At 40.6% G+C, this 22,366-nt stretch overlaps 1 protein-coding gene across 1 annotated transcript; it reads left to right on the top strand.

The window, feature by feature from the left end:
* The first annotated feature begins 4,887 nt into the window (after positions 1–4,887).
* LOC127032545 (olfactory receptor 1009-like) lies at positions 4,888–5,923 on the top strand. The gene has a single exon (XM_050919849.1). It carries the CDS (start codon positions 4,991–4,993, stop codon positions 5,921–5,923), a length of 933 nt encoding a protein of 310 aa, XP_050775806.1. The 5' UTR covers positions 4,888–4,990.
* The last annotated feature ends 16,443 nt before the right edge of the window (positions 5,924–22,366 follow it).

Raw genomic sequence — 22,366 nt, forward strand, 5'->3', positions numbered from 1 at the left:
AGGCAGGTAAGTTGATTCATAATTTTAATCCTTTTAATCTCTTTATTCTTTCAATTTAAAAGGACCAGATTCTGCCCCACTTATCTAGAGGTGGGTCTTTCTGTGGAGTCCCACTGACTTCTGCCTGGATGCAGCAGTCTGCTCACATAGAGTCAGTTGCAGTACAGGGGCCAGGGCTGGCAACCCAGCTACTATTTGAATCACTGAACTCTCTCTCTCTCATGCAGGACAGCACTGAGATAAATGAGGGGTGTGTGTGTGTGTGTGATGGACATTCTCTGGAGAAGGAGTTTAGCTTTGGAATTCACTTTGCACAGAATTTGCCTACCTTGACCTTCAGATTCTAGTATAAGATCCCTCCACTTGGACATTTGTTTGATTAGCTGCGGGGGAAAGGATTTAATTTCTCTCTCGGGAGACATACAGGATTAAACATAGATTTGACGTTGGACAGGATGCTGGCTTTGTTGCCATTGCCACTAAAAATCAGTGTGACAATAGCCACCCACTTCCAAGATGGCATGAGAGATTCTCCTATGTGTGAGCAGCTTGATATCAGATGTTCAGGACACTGAGTCTAAAGTCCCACTAGATCAGATTTTCAAAGGAACTTTAAAGCGATTTGTAGGCATGAAAGTCCTGTTAATTTTCAGTCAGACCCCTCATTTTCAAATCATGTCAGCATTCCTTGAGTGTTTTCTGGGGACATTCATTTATTATGATCATTATTAACGTCCCTCGGTATTACACAAAGTGGATTTTTAAAAAAAAAGAAATAGCTTTCACAACATATTAAATCTTTAAGCTTAAAAAGAAAAAAGCTGCTGTCTAAAATGTGTCCCCCATGAGTCACCAATAAATCCTGGCTGACGAAACTCTGCAGGTTTGTGTGGTCAGGAGTTTTGTTAAAACCTTTACAGAATTCCTTTGCATTTTACTACTCAAATTCATTCATTGTCATTGTCATTTGACTTTCCTGCATGTTCTCACAGTGCCTAAGAGAGCTGTCTGCTGGAAGTCACTTACCATGATGTCTTGCAGTTCTAAAATTTTTTATCCCTAGGGATTGTACCATGTGCTTCAATTACTGCTGGGATTGTCTTTGTTTTAGTTTTCCATAATTGCTTCCCTTCAAGGCAACATTCTTCATACATCCTCATTCTCTCTCCTTGTTTTTTGTTTTGTTTGTTTTTTTGTTATGTTTCTGTCTGCTGGCATGGCAACATCAATTAACATGGGCTTGTTTGTTGTCTTTTCTACAACTATGTCTGACCGCACCATTCGGTCTGTGACAATTGCCAGAGCCCATAAAGCTTAACCTCTTCATTCTCTAGAGCACATAGATTGTGGCACACATGGACACTTGGCAACCTCACTGTGTCTGTTCATATATTCTCTCCCAGATAGGCTCTAGTAGTTGCTCAACACATGCTCCATCATCTCTTCCTTTTCAGAACACATTCTGCAGCTCGGGGAACAGTTGTCGGTCAATTTTACTTCTTAAATAATTAAGCCCCTTAAGGAATTTTCTTGTCCACTCATAATGAGGCTCTGTTTCCTTATTTGAGAGATCCTTCTACAAGTCATGAGTTTGTCAATCTTCTGTCACCAATAGGTTTGATCTCTGTCCACCACTGTCCGTGTATTGATCTCTATGTAAATCTATCAGATCTTTTTTGGCAGTTTGCTTTCTCTTTTCTTTCATTCTTTCTTAGCTTGCATGCAGCTTAGTCATTGTTTGTTATCGTGAACAGACACTCTTTATATTGGTTGACTCCTCATATATTTTGATATTATAGTCTTCATTATCAATTGCTTCCTCCACAGAAAGCAGAGGTTTTCCTTCATCACATCATTGGATGTACATCCTGTCTATGACTTGATTGCTATCTAATACTCTATGCATCACCAGCAGCTGTCTGTCTTCTTTGGATGTCAATTTTTTTCCTTCTCCTTTTTATTCCACTTGATCACTCCAGCAACATTCTGTACTACCAGCATCCCCCACATATTAATGGCTCAGATCGAATTCTTAGACTTGAGTTTTGTCCATAGAGTAGTTCTTGTACATCTGTAATATTCTTTCCTTAATTTTTCTTTCAGTTTTTTTTGTAGCTCTGACAGTTCCCTGATTCAAGATATTTGTAGGGGTCATGCTGAGATATCCTGGATAGTTCCTTCATTAATTTGTATGTTATCAGATTGTATCAGTCTGGCCATCTTTAGAGATGCTGACACACAGTTAGCCAAGCCAACACATAGCTTTATATCTTCACCAAACTTTTCCACACATCATCGATCTCTGTAGCTCATTTTTGTGACTGTTCAAGTAGTTTCAGATTGTTGATGACTAACAAATTGTTAACTGATCGTTGCTCTTTCCTGATATGTTAAATTGTGGTTATCTCGACAAGCATCCATGTCAGTGGCAGTATGGTTACCACAAACAGGACTGGTGTTAAGGAATCCTCTTGAAAGATTTCTCTTTTAATTTGAACCACATCAATGAGTCTCTTTCTCGTAGAGTCGAGTGCTCCAGTTAAACATAGATTGCTGCAGAAAGGAAATGATCTATGGATGAACCTTGGACATTTTCGGTGTATCAGTGATCCCTGATTGTGAGACACTGTTGGATGCTCTCTGGTAGTCTGCCCACACAATCACTAACTTCTTTCCTTCTTTGTTTTGCATCTTCTGTGATCCTCCTGTTTAGCCAGAGGTGGAATTTTGTTCCTTTCAGGTTTACTGTGCTGCCTTTTTGGTCAGGAACCAGCATTCCATGTGTGAGCTAGCCTTATCCAGATCTTCTTTGACAGAATTATTGTTAGAAGTTTCCATATAGTTGGTAAACATGTGGTCAGTCTATAATTCATAGGATCACTGCAACCTGCTTCTTTCATTCTTTTTTTTCTGCTGAATGAGAAGAGTTGTCCCTCTCATCATCCATCCTGGAAATCCGTTCTTCAAACATTTATTAAGTTGTTCAAATAAACAATTATGGAGTATTGTAAGGTGTTTCAGCCAGAATCCATGTATCTTGTCTGGTCCAGCTGATTTCCATTTCTTCATTTATCTTAGTACCTCCATTTCTTCATTTATCTTAGTACCTCATTTATCTTAGTACCTCATTTCTTTCTGTGGTCTTTCTGTGTATTCCTCTGTGGTGTGTTTTGTGCACGTTTTCTTTCATTTCTAATACGGTTCGCTCTCTGCTTATGTTGTACAGTCTGAGACCAGATTTCCTTCCAGAAACAGTGTAACTCTCCAACATCATTTATTGGCTCTCTATTTTTGCCTATTCTTTTTTTCAGTATCAATCAGATGAAAGTATCAGAGGGTAGCCGTGTTAGTCTGGATCTGTAAAAGCAGCAAAGAATCCTGTGGCACCTTATAGACTAACAGACGTTTTGGAGCATGAGCTTTCGTGGGTGAATACCCACTTCCTCAGATGCATCTGAGGAAGTGGGTATTCACCCATGAAAGCTCATGCTCCAAAACGTCTGTTAGACTATAAGGTGCCACAGGATTCTTTGCTGCTAATCAGATGAAAGAATCTCCTACGGTCTCTGGTGAAGTGGCTGTTCTCTTGATACTAACTTTGTGCTGAAATGTTTCAAGTCCATGACACTAAGCGATCAGCTGCTCTTTACATTGTTACTTCAAAGCTCTCACATATTTCATCTCCAAGGCTGTTTGCTGCTTTTTTCTCTTCAGATGATTTTTCTCATATTCATCCAGTAGGCTGGTATCTCAATATAAAACCATACTCTTCTGTTTTAACATTCATGGAGATGCTTGAAGATAGGAAGTTTTCCAATGGTTCATATGTTCAGATAGCTTGATGCTAAACCAAAAAGCTGCTACTGTAACTGTAGCATAAATTATGTAATTGTACTGGCTAATTCTTGTTATTTCTTCTCTAGTTTCCTTGACCATTTCATTAAGTGCTTTCATTGTATTATCCAGTGTGTGATGGTCTACAAATTTCACAGTTGGTAGGGCTGATGCTCAACGTCTCTTAGGCTCTGCATGATCTTGATCAACAAATCCTTCAGATTTTCTGTACTTTCTTCAGGTGCTTTTTCACTCATATTTGTCCTCACATTTACTTCCATTTATGGCTTCTGTTTATCCTATGTCATTGCTCCCACCAAAACATTTGTACATAGTTCTACATGACTAATCTCTATTTTCAGGCTTTCAATCTTCATTTGTGTAAATTCTCCTCTTTGGAATGAAGCTCTCAGTTGCGCAGTGAGTCTATGTTCGGTCATTTCTTTCTCAAAGTTGTCATTTCTCTCCTTCCAGTTTTGGAGCATTTGTTTGCTCCAGGCTCTCTCTTCTGGTTTTGTCAAAAAACAACCGCAGATCACCTCTTGGTTTATAAGACGAATCCTTTTCACTCTGTTGTCACAAATGACCTCTGGTTGTTTGGACAGTTGCATGATTCATGAGGTTGCCCACCTCCACACAAAACACTGCTGGGGAGGACGCTGTCATCCAGATATGGTTTTCTGAGGCCCACTTTAGAGGTAATTGATAATTATTATGAATGCCATATTTTCCATACTGGTTTGGGTTGACAGGCTATATACTCTGTTGGGTAGAAAACCAAGAATTTCTAGACCTCACAGATTTCTTCCTCTTCTTCTGGAATTCTAGAGATTTTAATAGGGATCAATCCAATGAGATACTACAGATATTATATTCTGTAGTTTCTGTACAATATTTTTAGAATTGAGCGGAGTTTCTGTGAGTACTAGTGGGGACTGATCCTGGGTTTAGGGGACTAAAGTGGTAGTTTGGCACCAAAGTCCTTTTCTGCATCTAGCCCATTTTTGTCTATTTTAAACACACATTTTATAGGATGTAGTAGGCCTCTTTACATTCATCCTACTGATCAGACGATCTCCACAGGACATTTCAATTTACTTGTGTGTTAATTTTATTTTTTCCAGTCTGACAGGTCTGTTTTCCTGAGTAAGGATCCATGGGAAATCAAACCAAAGTGACTGAATTTATTATCCTGGGACTTTCCAATGACCCACAGATGCAGATTTTCCTCTTCCTGGTGTTTTTAGTTGTCTATCTAATCACGCTTTTGGCAAATATGGTGATCATGCTGGTGATAAGGGCTGATCCTCACCTTCACACACCAATGTACTTCTTCCTGTCTCATTTATCCTTTGTTGATATCTGCTATTCCTCAGCCATTGTCCCTAAGATGTTGGTGCATTTCCTAGCAGAGCACAAAACCATTTCTGTCAATAGCTGCATTACACAGATATTCTTCATTTTCCTGCTAGCTGTTACAGAAGGTTATATTCTCTCAGCAATGGCTTATGACCGCTACGCTGCCATCTGTGACCCATTACATTACATGGATACAATGAGCAAAGGGATCTGTTTTCAGCTGGTGAGTGGGGCATGGGCGATAGGCTTCATAGATGCCCAGCTTAACACTGTTTTTGCCCTCAAGCTGCATTTCTGTGGGCCCAATCAAATCAACCATTTCAGCTGTGAGCTCCCTAGTGTATTACGTCTGTCCTGCACTGAGACCCTCACCAATCAAGTGATGCTTTTTACTTCTGTTGTCATACTTGGATCAAGCTCCTTTCTCTTCACCCTGATCTCCTACATTCATATCATCTCCACCATCCTGAGGATACGCTCTACCGAGGGCAGGCGTAAAGCCTTCTCCACCTGCAGCTCCCACCTTATTGTGGTTGGTTTGTTGTACTTGACAGTTTTTTTCCAATACACCAAGCCCAACTCAGTCTCATCTATGGTTCTGGATGAAATGTTCTCCATCCAGTACAGCATCTTGACTCCCATGTTAAACCCCATTATCTACAGCCTGAAAAACAAGGAAGTGAAAACAGCTATAGGGAAAATGTTGGGGGAATACAAATTTTTCAAGTAGTGTCGATCTTATTTAAAAACAAACAAACAACCAAAACAAAGAGCATAGAATTGTGGATAACTTGTGTTTGGCATCTAGCACTGGCATCTGACACTTTGGGCCAAAGCCTCAGCTGGTCTGAATCAGTGCGGCTCCATTAAACTCAGCAGGCCATATCCCCACTGGGTAGAAGAGATACTGAGCCAAGAGAACGAGATCCTGGGTCTCCATCTAGGGTGAGTGATAGAATCACCAGGATCTAGAGCCATTCATGTGCTCTCTTTCTCTCTTTGGGCCAATATCTCTTTCAATCTGACCCACTGTCTTCAATGGAGCTATGGCCAATTTATATCACTTGAGGATCTGGCCAGTTCTATGAAAAGAACATCTTTGTATATTGCATTCTGTAGTTCTTCCAGAGTATTTTGTTGAAAACCCTATTTAATATCTGTAGTATTTTATAGGATTCCTCCATATTAATATCTCTGTCTCCAACAATAATTAATAATGAGTGTGATCCCTAGCTGGGCCAAGATGCACAAAGGAATTAATGCTCTACTAGGAGAGATTGAGACATAGATCAGGTATCCCATACCGCCGTGGTTAGGGCACCCACATGAGAGGAAGCAGATCCCTTTTTAAAACCTTTCTCCTTACCAAGCATTTGAAGAGGGTCTGCTACAGTCCTAACTGCTAGGATAAAAGCTGAGGGGTTTTCTCCACCTAATTCCTCCTTCTTCTCTCCTCTTTCTCACCATGGTTTCTTGCCACCTTAGGTGGGGTTAGAGACTTCTCAGCTGAAAATCCCAAGGTGAAGGAGGTGTGCTCCCACTGAGAAGATAAGAACTGAACTCCTGTGACAGCTGCGGGATTTAGAATACAACCCTCTGCTTGGCCTTTCCCATTGGCTAAGGAACCCTCTATCCTGTTTTAAAATCTCATTCTTAGGTGCCTATATCTCCCTTTCTACTGTCTAGTTTTTCCCATGTTTGGAAAACAAAATCTGAAAATGTTGTTTGAATGTGAATTTGGAAGAAAAATATTTATTTATTTATTTGTTGCAAGGGGGAAGATTCCATTTTAATTTGACATCTCATAATGAAATGAAAGTTTTTTGTTTCAAAATGTCCAATTGAAAAGAGAACATGCATTTTGAATTGATATTTTCACTTAAATTGACTCATCTCAAGCTCATTGTAAATAAGAATATTCATTCAACATGAAAGATTTCATTGAAATGGACACTTCAAGAGGAAATGTTTTGTTACAGTCAAATTTTAAAATGAAATGTTTAGACATTTCTGCATCTGTTTAGATATTCTGCAAGAGATTTCATCTTTTTGGCCCCTGTTGAGATTAAATGAAATGTCAAAATATGGAGCTTCCTGTGTGATGGAAATTTCTGTATTCCTAATATTTGTACACTACCAAGCATAACAAGGTAATGATTTCATAACTTAAAAGGCCAGAAGGGACCACTGTGATCCCCTAGTTTGACCTAGGCCAGATTATATATTTATATATAGATAATAAAAATGTGGTTTCTCCAGTGTCTCAGTCTATTATATTTAAGGCTCTCTGGGTTATAGAAACTCTTTTATTTCATTTTAGTCACACCTACTAGTATTTTGTTGGTGTTTAACAGATGATTGATGGTAATAACCTTCTATAATTTGGGGAAAAGAACCTCACAGATGGACTGCAGATTGTTGTAGTAATTCAGCCTACAAATGTACTCATTGTGAGCTCAAGTGTAAAAAGTATGTGACAGTTCATAAGATGTCACAGTAACCTATAATAGCAAATGGTGGTGGGAAAAAATCACTAAAGGGAGGGAGAAAGAAAAACTGAATTCGTCCAAAGGAAAGGTCTCCTGATAGAACTTACAGGTATCATGCTTCATAAAAAAGTGTGAGACCGAAAAATCAGTGAACCAAAATCAGTGTATCAAACTAGTCCTAACTGGTGAGCAAAGTAATGAGGGGATGGGCTATTGCACCCAGAAGTCCCTTTAAGGGTTCTTAAAGAAAGAGACTTTTTGTAGAAAAGTTGGCTACTGGAGTGAGAGTCACCATAATGACTGACACCCCAACCATTTCCTGAGGCCCCAGAACTTCTTCATCCTAATCCTGAGAGATGTCCTGACCAGACTGGTCCAGAGAGGGGGAGGAAGATGACACCACCACTGCCTCCAGCTAAATCTCAAATACCACCTGAAATGTGAGACTTTCTCTTACTCTATCTTCCTCCCCTTCACCTGCCTCCTTTTCCTTCACCACTTTATTTCTTCTGTTTCCTACCCCTCCCCTTTTCCCTTATGTCTAATGGCTTAGCAGGACAAGGCTGTATACTTAGCAGAACTGCTGTGACCCTGTGACCAGAAAGAGGCCACTGAAAGTAATGCCCTTGTCATGGTATAAACCGCCACTCTGAACCTTAGCATCCAAAAGATGGAGTACCAGCATGAATTCCTTTAAGCTCAACTACCAGCTTAGTACTTGTAGCGCTTTCACCAACCAGGAATTCCAGTGCCTGGTACACTCTGGCCCCCCCAAAACCTTGCCCGGGCACTCTCAAGACCCAGTCCCTCTAGATCTTAACACAAGGAAAGTAAACCCTTTCCCTCACCGTTGCCTCTCCCAGGCTTCCCCTCCATGAGTTACCCTGGAAGATTACTGTGATTCAAACTCCTTGAATCTTAAAACAGAGAGGAAAATTCACCTTCCCCCCTCCTTCTCTCTCCCCCTCCCAGACTCTCCCTGAGAGAGAGAGTAATCCTAACACAGAGAGAAATTAACCTTTCTCTCCCCCTTCCCTCCTTTCTCCCCATCAATTCCCTGGTGAATCCAGACCCAGTCCCCTGGGGTCTCATCAGAATAAAAAAAAACCCATCAGGTTCTTAAACAAGAAAAGCTTTTTATTAAAGAGGGAAAAACAGTAAGAATGATCTTTGTAAATTTAAGATGGAATATGTTACAGGGTCTTTCAGCTACAGACACTGGGAATACCCTCCCAGCCTAAGTATACAAGTACTAATTAAAATCCTTTCAGCAAAATACAAATTTGCACTCCTTCCAGCCAAATACACATTTGCAAATAAAGAAAACAAACATAAGCCTAACTCGCCTTATCTACCTAGTACTCACTATTCTGGACATATAAGAGACTGTATCAAAGAGATTGGAGAGAAACCTGGTTGCACGTCTGATCCCTCTGAGCCCCCAGAGTGAACAACCACCAAAATCTAACAGCACACATAAAAAAGCTTCTCTCCCTCAAGATTTGAAAGTATCCTTTCCCCTGATTGGTCCTCTGGTCAGGTGACAGCCAGGCTCACTGATCTTGTTAACCCTTTACAGGCAAAAGAGATATGAAGTACTTCTGTTCTATTAACTCTTACTTATCTGTTTATGACAGCCCTAAACAGCTGGATGCTGGTACAAGGTTGCCAGGTCTCCAAATGGCTAGGAAGACTGTGGGCAGTGCCTGTGTTTCTCCAGCCATGAGGTTGCAAATGAGAGTCAACCCGAGAGACTGAAGCTGCATTTTCTATATTTGCTGTTCCTTTCTCTCCCGTTGTGTGTGTGTGTTTCTCTTGTTTTGTCTTCTAGGAAATGGGATCGGACTTAAACAAGAACAACAACGATAGCTCCCGCCCAGCACTACGAACTTCTTCTCTTTCCCCAAAAAGAACAGTCATTACCATCTTTAATGCCATCTAAAAGTCTGACAAACAAGATTTTTTTTCCTTCAGAAAACTTGCTTCAGCTAAAGCGGGGGGAATAACAGATGAGTTAAAATGAAAGTCTTATTTAACACTTTCCTTTTCAAAGGTTTTAATTGTTTCTCCTTCTATTGTGTCTTTAATAAAAGCTAAAAAGGATGTTTAATGGTGTGTTTGCCATGGTAACAAGTAGGCTGAGCTCTCTGTATACCAAATTTTGAAGCTTGTTTAACACTGTTTAATGCTGGACAGTGACTGGGTTATGTTAACATATTTGAGGCCACATATTCCATCTAAATTAATAGAACGTATGATGATACACATGACGTTCTTTGAGATCTTTGGATAAAGGAAGCTGCTGAAGAAAATTGCTCACTTCTTATACTGCCATTGTCTGTATCAGGGAACATAAGAATTGCCATATTGAGTGAGACATGCCATCTAGTCTCGAATCCTCTTTCTGGCAGTGACCAGAACCATCTGTTCAGAGGAAGAGTCAATAACCTGACAGTACACAGATGTGGGATAATCTGTCCCCTATAGCAGAGTCTCTAATTGTTGGAGTTTGGATTAAGCCCTGAAGCTTGATATTTAATATTCCTTCCAAAAATCTTATCATAAAGAATTATGATAGCTCTGGGTATTCTTCTACAATCCCTTACTGATTCTTCCTACATTTCTGGTCTCTATATCTCCCTGTGCAAGGAGTTCCACAGTTTATTTTTGTGTCTTATATGTCCATAGAACATACTCCCAACAGTGGTTCACCAAACAGACAGCCTCACCTTATTTGAATCCTATGGAAAGAAGGAAAGTATAACTTTGCTGAATGGGCTTTTTCATTCATCTGTAATGTTTTCGTGCATCTCTTCTTCCCTATAGACATGATATTGCATGAACTTGAGTATTTAAACTAAATGGTTGTATCCCTACAACCTAATATAAATGGACGCTAACAGAACTTCCTCTTTTTGACTTCCTTAGGGATTGAGCCCAATCAGGATTGTGTATGATCCCAATCCTGCAGACAGATTGTGAATCATGGTAGTGGTCAATAGTCACACTTAACTGATATATAATTATTCATGTGTTCATCCTATGCACTGGATGGTAATTAGATCTGCATTTTTGCAGGGCTTTGAATTCTGGGCACTGAGGAAGAAACAGGAGGAAATCTTGAATACAGTGGAAATGAAAATTTTAAATGGGTGGTTGGAGTTACAAAGATGGCCCATGTTCAGAACAAACTAGGGAAGTGTGAAAGTGATACCAATTATGAAGAAAAAGCTGAGGGAATCCAGCTTTAGATGGTTTGGCTATGCAGAAAGAAAATCAGGAGAACATATAGGAAAGAGGGAGTTAAATGGAGAAGTGCAGGGTAAGAGAAATGTTGGAAGACCCAAAATTAGATGGATGGATTACATAGTAAAGAATTTAGTAAGCTTCTGGGTTTCAGAGGAAATATATACAAGATGGACTAGAAAGCATAGGAAGAACTTGAAGACCAAACCACATATAGATGGGAGCAAGGCTAGAAGATTTGAGTTGAGTAAGTGCAGCCAGGGGTTCAGACACTATATTGCAAGATTGTCATTGTGACAGAAATGACAATATCCTGGAAAAACCTTGCTGAATTAAGTCTAACATCTTTGGACTTTGTTGTATTAAAAATGCAAATGTTTATGTACTGTTGTAGGACTGCATGGAGATTCTTCAAGAGGAAGTCATGAACAATGAAATCTCTGGGAGCTATTAGGATCTTCAAAGCACTATTGGGGATAGTATGAGTGAAATGGTTGTCCTTGGACATTTTGTATAGGGGAAGGGAATGCAAATGCATGCCCAGATTTAGGGGCACATGACCCAGTGTTTGGGGGGCGCAGCACTCAGGGTATTGTTTTGTTGTTAGCAACAAAATACAGATTTACAACGTCTAGTGTGCAAATTGATCTTTTATATGACAGGGATAAATCATGCACACAAATCATGCACCAAAGTCATGAAATGGGCTACAAATGCGATAAAAAATAATATATTCAAAAGTTTAACAAATGTAGGGGGGCACTAAAGGCACTTCTCGCCTGGGGTGCCATTTAGTCTAGGTCCGGCCCTATGCAAATGATGATCTTGTAAACCCTTCTTTTGAGGCTGCACTTCGGGAGAGATTGTCTGGCTGATTACATATGGAAGGACTCTTCAAAGAGACAAACTCAATAAATGAGTCACACTCAGAGTCAGGCATTGTTCTTGTTCTGAGGTACGGGTGTGAAGAACATAAAGCCACAGGAAAATCCCTGAGTGGGGTTGAAAGACAGCTCTTACCAAAGCCCACGCTGAAGTCGGGGTGATCTCTGGTAAGCTTGTTGTATAGGTTTCGTTTATTATTTTTAATATATTTTAATGTGTGGCGATTTGCCATAAGACTAAAATATGCTTGCTTAGAAAGAGCCATGTGGTAACTTACAAACACAGCATTTACACTGTGTAGTGTCTCTGAGAAGAGAAGTGAAGCTGCTCTGTTAGGCAGAGTATCTTTTGCTTGGAATAACACAATGAAGGCACGTAACTGATCAGCCTGGGAAAAGCCTTCTCAGAAGGAAGAGCAAGCAGGTCTCCACCCAAGAGAGATAATGGCTGGGGAGCAGGAAACTTGAGACTGGGTGGCCTCACGGGACCATAGAGGGGGAACACAGGTGCAGTTCTCCTGAACTTTACCAATCATTGCACATTCAGCCCCGAGTAAGGGGCAAACCCCACTCAGCAGATCCTGAGAATCTCCATCCGGTTCATGGCTCCCAGCCCCATGCTCCCTTTCCTAGAGAAAACAATGTCCTTCTGATGCAGCTTAATTTTCCATATAGTGCTGGCTCACTTCATGTCCACAAGATATGGAGTCTCTGCCCCTTAGGGGATGTTCTACCCATTGAACAGTGACCGGAAAAAAGAACTCCATGTCACTCAAAAGCTTGTCTTTTTCACTAATAAAACTGGTCCAACTTGTCAGAGAGAGAGAGAAAGAGAGAGAGAGAGATGCTGATGGAATGATAAACGATACACTGAGAAGTATAAAGAGAAGTAATGCTGATAGTCTATCATGATGTAACACATTATACAATAGATAAAAATGTATACTATTCAGAAATGTTCAGAAATGTAGGGAGCTGTATCTGATCTCTTGAAAAAAGCTTAGATCCATGTCAGTGGTTTTCATTAGTCAATCAAATGTTAGCTGTGAATGTTGGCCTTGTTTTGTAACATTGAGTTATTTGTGAACTCATTCTGATTTCACTGAATGCTATGACAAATAATTTGGATATGTGATTTCTTTTCCCCGGGGTTATTCATGACCTGCCGATGGAGCATGTAACTGGGAACAATATTGCATGGGTGAATAATTTTATTTATCTGGGTAGTCAGATGACAGCAGGAAGGCCTATATCTGAAGAAGTTACAGTTCTGATGGGTCTTGTGTCAATGGCATTTCCGTATCATTCAAAGGCCCTTGTTTGGGTAGCAGGATGTCTATGTGACAACTGAGAAACAAGTTTTAGATCTTGTGATGACTTCTCTCTTATATGCAGAAGAAACATATCCATTAAAAACTGCTGAGGAGAGGAAGATAAGCAGTTCTCAGTGTCAAAAGTTACAGCATATTCTTCACTTTCATTAGTTTGATTTGCCACAAATGAGGAGATACTTACATGATCCCAGCAAGTTGTAGTCTGGCATCAGTTGAGAAGATGACTACAATGATAGAGTCATGTTCAGCTTTCAGAAGAAGTTATGCTTTTACTGAAGCTTTTTTTGTTGGGGTCAAAGGAAATAGAGCACAAGGCTGACTAAGAATAAGATTGGAAGATGCAATTTTGGAGATTGGGGAAACCTTAATCCTTCCATAGGTCGTGTACGAGTGTCTCCCACTTTCCAGGTGATGAATCCCCTAACCAACGTGTTAAAGCTACTAGAAGTTAATGAGATTCCCTGTGCCTCTTTAGCCTTTTTTCTCCTTTGTCTAGGATGAAACTATTTGGCAAGCTTGTTTCAAATTCACAAATGTATCAGGTCAATCAAAACAAAATTTTTCCATGAATCAGCTGGTTGTCTGAAAAATGACACCCATCTCTATACAATATAGCTTTTCCTTTGTCTCCTCTCCTATTCTTTCCTGCCATCTTACAGTCTATTTACGCCTTTCTCATTCCTTAACCTATATATCCACCTAATGGTGATGTTTAAGGATGACTGGCCAATTCCCATGCTTTCACCTCTACTGCCCTCTTCTGGTAATTATACAGTATGGCTCTCATCTTCAAAGGAGTCAAGGAAGATGAAATGATTTGCTATGGGGATGTCTAATTCCATAGCTTTCTTTGGATAATCTGAGCCTAAATACATGCCTTTTTAATTGATCGTCCCTGAGATTGAAAATGTAAAGCACCTGATCTAAACCTAAACTTATTATCTCACCATATTTATGATCCACATTAAAAAGGCAGGTTAGTTGATTCATGTTTTTATTCATTATGATCTTTTATTTTCCTTTTAATTTCAATGGACCGAGTTCTGCCCCCCATTATCTAGGAGTGGGTCACTCTGCAGTGTCCCTTTGATTTCTGCCTGGATACAGCAGTCTGCTTTTGATTTGGTGGTTGTGTTAACACATGATTTGTTTAAATCTGTAGTTCCACAGAGACTCCAGTGCAGGAACTTGGTGGCCTCATGTGTGTGTTCTCTCCTAGCCAGGCTCAGCAGGCGCTCCACAGTCTCTTCCTTTTCAGAACACATTCTGCAGTTCAGGGAGCACTTATGTTGGCTGATATTAATTCTATGTAAATAAACCTTAAGGACTCCCCTTGTGCACTCATATTGAGGCTCTCTGTCTCTTTTCTAATATCCTTCTAGATGCTATTAGTTTATGCATCTTCTACCCTAATGGGTTTGCTCTCTCTCCACCACTGTCCATGCATTCATTTCTGTGTAAAACATTGGAGTCCTTCTGCGGGGATTTCCTTTCTATTACCTTTCATGATTTCTTGGGCTGGAATGCACTCTCAGTCATTGCTATTTATCACCACCAGATGATCTTTTTGTCTCTCATTTTTACTATGTTATCATGTTGTATTCTTGATTATCAACTTCCTCCTTCACAGATAACAGACCTTTTCCTTTATCACACTGTCAGAGGTCCTGTCTGTGTTTTGATTGCTATTCAAAACTTGTTGCATCACTAGCAGCTGTTTTGTTTGGATGTCAAATTTTTACTTATCCCCTTGATTCCACTTGATCACCCCAGCAGTGTGCCACACTACTGTTGATCCTGTGTCATTGCTTCTACCAAAATGTTTGCATGTGAATCAACATGACTAATCTTCCTTTTCAGGCTTTCTCAGTCTCCATTTGAGTAAATCCACTTTCCTATGAAACTCTCAGTTGCCCAGTGAGTCTATGCTCAGTTGTTTCTTTCTCGGTGTTGTCATTTCTCTCCTTCACGTCTTAGAGCATTCATGTCCTCCAACTTCTCTCTTCTGGTTTTGCCAAAATCCAACCTTAGGTCGCTTCTTATTTTGTACTATGAGTCCTTTCCACTGTTTGGCTGAAAATGATCTCTGGGTTTCTTGAATTGTTTGGACAGTTGCACGATATCAGCCTGGGGCTACCCACTTCCACACACACACCTTGGCAGTGGAGGAGCCTGTCATACAGCTAAGCACTTCTGAGGCCCTCTTTATGACAGTTGTAATATTTATTAATTTGCCTGTATTCTCTGTATTTGATTGAGTTATTTACCTATGCCAGTATTTCTAGGTTTATTTTTGTTATTATTTTATTATTATAGAAATCCTAGATATTTTAATAGGGACAAATCCAATGATATGTTATAGATATTAACTCTACAACAGTGGTTTTGAACCTCTGGACCACAAACCACTGGGAGTCCGTAGACCATGTCTAAGATTTGCAAAGGGATCTGCACCTCCATTCAAAATGTTTTAGGGGTCCGCAAATGAAAAGGCCCAAAACCACTGGCTACAAAAATTACAAAATGTAATAGATGAAGAGGTACTTATAGAATTGGCCAGATTCCCAGTGGGTGTGACTCAGCCATAGCGCCACTGGAGTAAAGCAGCCAGATCCCCAGCTGGAGTTAGAGACACAGATGAAAGAGTTATTAGGCCAGAGAGAAACAGCAAGTGAGTCAATGACTTTATAGTCTGGTGGTTAGGGCCCTCACCCTGGATGCAGGAGATCCAGTATCCAGTCTCCTTTCTCCCATGCCTCTTTAATTATTTAACCACAGTGGAACAGATTCAACAGGAGGGGAGAAACAAGTCCCGCATCAAACTGTCTCATAGTCCCAGCTAGGCAGAGATTCTGTGAATACCTGTGGGGCCCGATTCTGTGATTTAGGTGCTTAAAGTGGCACTTGGGGCCTAAGTCTTGTTGTGTATCTGGCCCATTTTGTCTCTGTAGAACACACAAATTCCAACCAGCTTATTATTATAAAAGATAGAATAGGACTCCCTTTATAATCATCCTACTGAAGAGATGATCTCTACATGTCATTTCAATTCATTTTTATGATATGTGTTAATTTTATTTATTTGTCTTACAGGTCACGCTCTTGCTGAAAAAATATCAATGGAAAATCAAACCACGGGGACCAAGTTTATTCTCCTGGGACTTTCCACTGACCCACAGATGCAGATTTTCCTTTTCTGAGTTTTTTTTTTTTTATTTATCTAATCACTCTGGGTGGTAACATAGTGATCATGGTGGTGATAAGAGCTGATTCTCACCTTCACACCCCTATGTACTGATTGGGAAAGCAGCCACTGCTGTAGCTGGCTTAATAAGGGCCCAACTGGCCCTTATAAGAGGGCAGTGGGCCAGGAGCAGGCAGGCTTTCTCTAACTGAGGAGGGAGATGGACCTAGCTGCCTGAGTGCTAAAGGGTACTGGAGTGAAGCGGGGCTGGGGAAAGGCCAGAGGAGCTGGGAAGCTCTGGGCCAGCAACTCTCCAGGCTGCATGGCCTTGTACAAGACTCCTGGAGGTACTGGGTTGCAGGGAAAGGCAGCAGGTCAACCCCCTCCTTACCTATGAGGAGTGGCTTTTACACAGCAGTCTGGCCAGTGAACAGGGGCTAGATGGTGACTGGCCATAACCCACGACTGAGCCAAGGTAGGGATAGTGGGTTGGGGGTTCCACTGGGTGGGGAGACCCTGGGACTGCGAGGGTATTGCCAAGGGGAAGCACTCCAAAGACAAGGGGCACCAGGTCCTGGGAGGGACACGGGCCAGGAGCAGTAGGACACCGGCCTGCAGAGGGTGCTCCGGAGGCTGGAAATGCTAATTCCCTGAGACAACCAGCAGGTGGCACCACAGGAGTTGGTCCCACACCACTACAGATTTCTAAATCCGTTAGGCTCTTTTGAAAATCCAAGTTTCATTGCTCTCATTCTTACACATGGTAGAGCAGTGCTTAAGGGCTGAACCAACACAGTGTTACTGGTAGCTTCTTACAGAGAGTGAACTTCAGGGATCTTGTCGCAGAGGAACAAGCCAACTCTTTTAAACAGCTCTCAAGAATCAGATCTTAGTCTTGGTGTCAGCTAAGGAACAGCTCTTTGCTCAATTCCTACTACACATCTTGAGGAGTTTCACTGCTCTGGATAAATAATATTGGATCTCCTTAGATGCTGTATTCCAAAAGTAGATAGAGAGATTAGTAGACAAATCAGTAAGTAGGTAGATAAACACACTAAGAAAACAGAAAGCGAAAACCACAGGTCAGAATGATCTCACCATATTTAAGATCCACATTAAAAAGTCAGGTGAGTTGATCCAAATTTTTATTTCTTTTTATATATTTTTATCCTTTCCATTTCAAAGGACCGATTCTAACCCCCCTCCACACCTCATCTCGGGATGGGTCTCTCTATTGCCTCTGTCATAAAGAGATAATAGGAGTTAATAAAACAGAAGTACTTTATATCTCTTTTGCCTGTAGAGGGTTAACAAGATCAATGAGCCTGGCTGTCACCTGACCAGAGGACCAATCAGTGGACAAGATACTTTCAGATCTTGAGGGAGGGAAGTTTTTTGTGTGTGCTCTTAGTTTTTGGTTGTTGTTCGCTCTGGGGGCTCAGAGGGACCAGACGTGCAACCATGTTTCTCTCCAATCTCTCCGATACAGGCTCCTATAAGTTCAGAATAGTGAGTACTAGGTAGATAAGGTGAGTTAGGCTTATGTTTGTTTTCTTTATTTGCAAATGTGTATTTGGCTGGGAGGAGTTCAAATGTGTATTTTGCTGAAAGGATTTCAATTTGTGGTTGTATACTTAGGCTGGGAGGGTATTCCCAGTATCTATAGCTGAAAGACCCTGTAACATATTCCATCTTAAATTTACAAAGATAATTTTTACTGTTTTTCCTTCTTTAATTAAAAGCTTTTCTTGTTTAAGAACCTGGTTTTTTTTAATTCTGCTGAGACCCCAGGGAACTGGGTCTGGATCCACCAGGGAATTGGTGGGGAGAAAGGAGGGAACGGGGAGAGAAAGGTTAATTTCTCTGTGTTAGGATTACTTTTCTCTCTCAGGGAGAGTCTGGGAGGGGGAGAGAGAAGGAGGGGGGAAGGTGAATTTTTTTCTCTGTATTTAGATTCAAGGAGTTTGAAACACAGTGATCTTCCAGGGTAACCCAGGGAGGGGAAGCTGGGATAAGCAACGGTGAGGGAAAGGGTTTACTTTCCTTGTGTTAAGATCCAGAGGGACTGGGTCTTGGGGGTCCCTGGGCAAGGTTTTGGGGGGACCAGAGTGTACCAGGCACTGGAATTCCTGGTTGGTGGCAGCGCTACAAGTACTAAGCTGGTAATTGAGCTTAGAGGAATTCCTACTGGTACCACATCTTTTGGATGCTAAGGTTCAGAGTGGGGAATTAAACCATGACAGCCTCCAATTGACTTCTGCTGGGAAGCAGCAGTCTACTCACACAGAGTCAGTCGCAGCATAGGGGCCATGATAAGCAGCCCAGCAACTACTTGAATCAAACAACTCGCTTTTTCACTATTTCTCAAGGCAGGGCAACTAAAACAGTTGGTGAATGTTAGCAATAATTTCTATTTTTGGAGTGTATGTGTGTGTGGGGGGGCATTGGTATAGGTTGGGAGTAGGACATTCTCTGGAGAAGACACTTAGTTTTAATAAAAATGTAAAAATGGCCCTACTTGTTCTCAGCAATAGTCCATCTAGCCCAGTATCCTGTCTTCAGTAGTGGCTGGTGCCAGATGCTTCAGAGAAAGTCAAGAGAACATGCCAATTTATCGAGTGATCCACCTCTGTTGTCCAATCCCAGCTTCCAGCAGTCAGTGGTTTAGGGACACCCAGCTCATGGGGTAACATCCCTGACCAACTTGGCTAATAGAAAATTGATGGACCTGTCCTCCATGAACTCATCTGGTTTCTGTGGTATGTAAAGGGGTGAATAACACTTTCCATTCACTTTTTCCACATCATTTATGATTTTATACACCTATATCACATCCTCCTTCAGTCACCTTTTTCTAAGCTAAACGTCTTTTAAATCTCTCTTCATATGGAAGCTGTTCCATACCCATCATTTTTTTTGGCGCCCTTCTCTACTTTTTTAAATTTTAAAGTCTTGTTTTTTGAGATGAGGCTGCCACAACTGCACGAAGTATTCAAGGTGTGGATGTGCCATGGATTTATATAGTGGCGTTCTGATACTATCGGTCTTATTATCTATCCCTTTCTTAATGGTTCCTAACATTCTGTTAGCTTTTTTTTTTTGTTTTTTACTGCACATTGAGCCAACGTTTTCAGAGAACTATGCATGATGATGCCAAGATCTCTTTCTTAAGGGGTAACAGATAACTTAGACCACATCATTTTTATGTATAGATGAGATCATATTTTCCAATATGCATTACATTGCATCGATCAACATTGAATTTCATCTGCCATTTGTCACCCAGTTACCCAGTTTTGTTAGATCCCTTTGTAAGTCTTCTCAGTCTGCTTTGGGCTTAGCTATCTTGAATAATTTTGTACCATATGCAAAAATTTTGTATCATTTTCAGCTTTTTCCCAATAATTTACTACTATGTTGAAGAGCAATGGTCCCAGTACAGATCCTTGGGATACCCAAATATTTACATTTCTAACTGTGAAATTTCGCTTTGCACACAATCTGCCTGTGTTGACATTCAGATTCTAGTACAAGGTCCACCTCTTTGCTTAGGTATTTGTCTCATAAATTGATAATGAAAGAAAAGTTGTTTTTTTTCTCGGTGTTGTCGTTTCTCTCCTTCAAGTCTTGGAGCATTCATGGACTCCAGCCTCTCTCTTCTGGTTTTGCCAAAATCCAATTTTTGGTCACTTCTTGCACTATGAGTTCTTTTCCCTCTTTCTTTGAAAATGATCACTGGTTTTCTTGAATTGTTTGCACAGCTGCATGATAGCAACCTGGAGTTACCCACTTCCACACACACACTTTGGCAGTGGAGGAGCCTGTCATACAGCTGAGATCTTCTGAGGCTTTCTTCATGGCAGTTGTAATATTTATCAATTTGCCAATATTCTCTGTATTTGGGTTGTCAGCCTATGCCAAAACCAGTATTTCTAGTTTTCGGGAGTTTGTTATTATTTTGTATTAGAAATCCTAGATATTTTAATAGGGATGAATCCAATAAGGGACTATAGATATTAAATACTCTACAACAGTGGTTTACAACTTGTGGTCTGCAGACACCTGGTGGCCCATAGACCATGCCTAAGATTTCCAAAGTGGTCTGCACCTGCATTTTAAATTTGTTACGGGTCTGCAAATGAAAAATTAGAAAGCACTGGCCTACAAAATTATAAAATGTAATAGAAACAGGTACTTCTTATAGAATTGGCCAAATTTCCCTTTGCACAGAATCTGCCTGTGTTCACATTCAGAATCAAGTATAAGGTCTACCTCTGTGCTTAGGTATTTGTCTAGTGAGTTTATTTTTTCTTTGAGATCATATGGAGATGAATATAGATTGGACATTGGAGAGAACATTGGCTTCATTCCCATTCCCCATGAAAACTGATGTCAAAATAACCACTGACTTCCATGGGGGCAGGATAGATTCTCTATTATATGTATAGCCTCATATTCTGATGTGCAGAACAATGAATCAAAAGCCTAATTCAGTTAGAGTTTAAATGACTTAGGAACAAAAGTCCCATTAATTTTCTATATTGCCCCTCTTTTCAAAATTATGTCACTGTGCCGAGGGAATGTTTGCTTGTCACATTCATTTCTTCTTCTTCTTCTTGAAAAATCCTAATGATTTTAATAGGTAAGAATCCAATTATATACTACAGAGATTAAATAATGTTTTCAACAAAATAGTCTAGAACAAGTGACAAAAAGCAATAGAGAAGCAGATTCTTTTTATACATTTGTCCACATGCCCAGCTATTTTAAATTGGCCATAGTTGTTTCATTAGAGTGAATCTGTTAGTTCCCAGGCTGGTCTACCTCAGTTGTAGCTCTGCTGAAATCATAAGGCCAGATTAAAGAAACATTAAGACAGAGAGAGAGAGAGAGAGATAGAGAGACTAACTGTATAGTCTGCTGAGAGACCTATCCCGGATGCACAAGACCAAGCATCCAGTAACCCTGCTGTGCTTCCTCTCTAATATTTGAGCTAGATTGCATCAGATTAAAGAGGAGAGAATTAGGGAGCCCCACATCAGCCTGTCTGCTAGTTACAGCTGAACAGGGCTTTTGTGAACACCAATGGGGCTAGATTCTGCGATTTAGGCAGCTAAAGTGGCAGTTAAGTTCCAAGTCCTTTTGTGTATCCAGCATGTTTTGTCTATTAAAACACACAAAATCTATCCAGCTTCTCTGTTTCTCTCTCACTGAATTTAGTATATTTCAAATAAACTTTGTACAGCCTGGAATAGTGTTAATTTGTTTTCTCTCCTCTTCCAGGTCACAGATTTCCTGAATAAATGCTAATGAAAAATCAAACCACAGTGACTGAATTTATTCTTGTGGGACTTTCCAGTGACGCACAGTTGCAGATTTTCATCTTCTCGGTGTTTTTAATTATTTACCTAAACTCTCTGAGTGGTTACATAATGATCATGCTGGTGATAAGAGCTGATTCTCACCTTCACAGCCCTATGTACTTCTTCCTATTCTATTTATCCTTTGTTGATATCTGCTGTTCCTCAGTCACGGTGCCTAATGCGCTGAGGAACTTTCTAGCAGTGTACAAAACTATTTCTCTCAATGCTCCATTGCTCAGATGTTCTTCATCCTCCTCTCAGGTAGTGCTGAAATTCTCATTCTCTCAGCCTTGGCTTATGACCACTACACTGCCATCTGTGACCCATTGCGTTACATGGAAAGAATGAGCAAAGGGATCTGTGTTCAGCTGGTGAGTGGGGCATGGGCAATAAGTTTCTTCCATGCCCTGCTTAACACTGTTTTTACTTTCAAGTTGCATTTCTGTGGGCCCAGTCAAATCAGCCATTTCAGCTGTGAGCTCCCTCCTCTATTACAACTGTCCTGCACTGACACCCTCACCAATCAAGTGGTGCTTATTACTTCTGTTCTGATATTTGGATCAAGCTCCTTCCTCCTTACCCTGATCTCCTACATTCACATCATCTCCATCATCCTGAGGATATGCTCTGCAGAGCGCAGGCATAAAGCCTTCTCCACCTGTAGCTCCCATCT

This window comes from Gopherus flavomarginatus, chromosome 12 (genome assembly GCF_025201925.1).
Source record: "Gopherus flavomarginatus isolate rGopFla2 chromosome 12, rGopFla2.mat.asm, whole genome shotgun sequence".
In the NCBI taxonomy this organism is placed as follows: domain Eukaryota; kingdom Metazoa; phylum Chordata; order Testudines; family Testudinidae; genus Gopherus; species Gopherus flavomarginatus.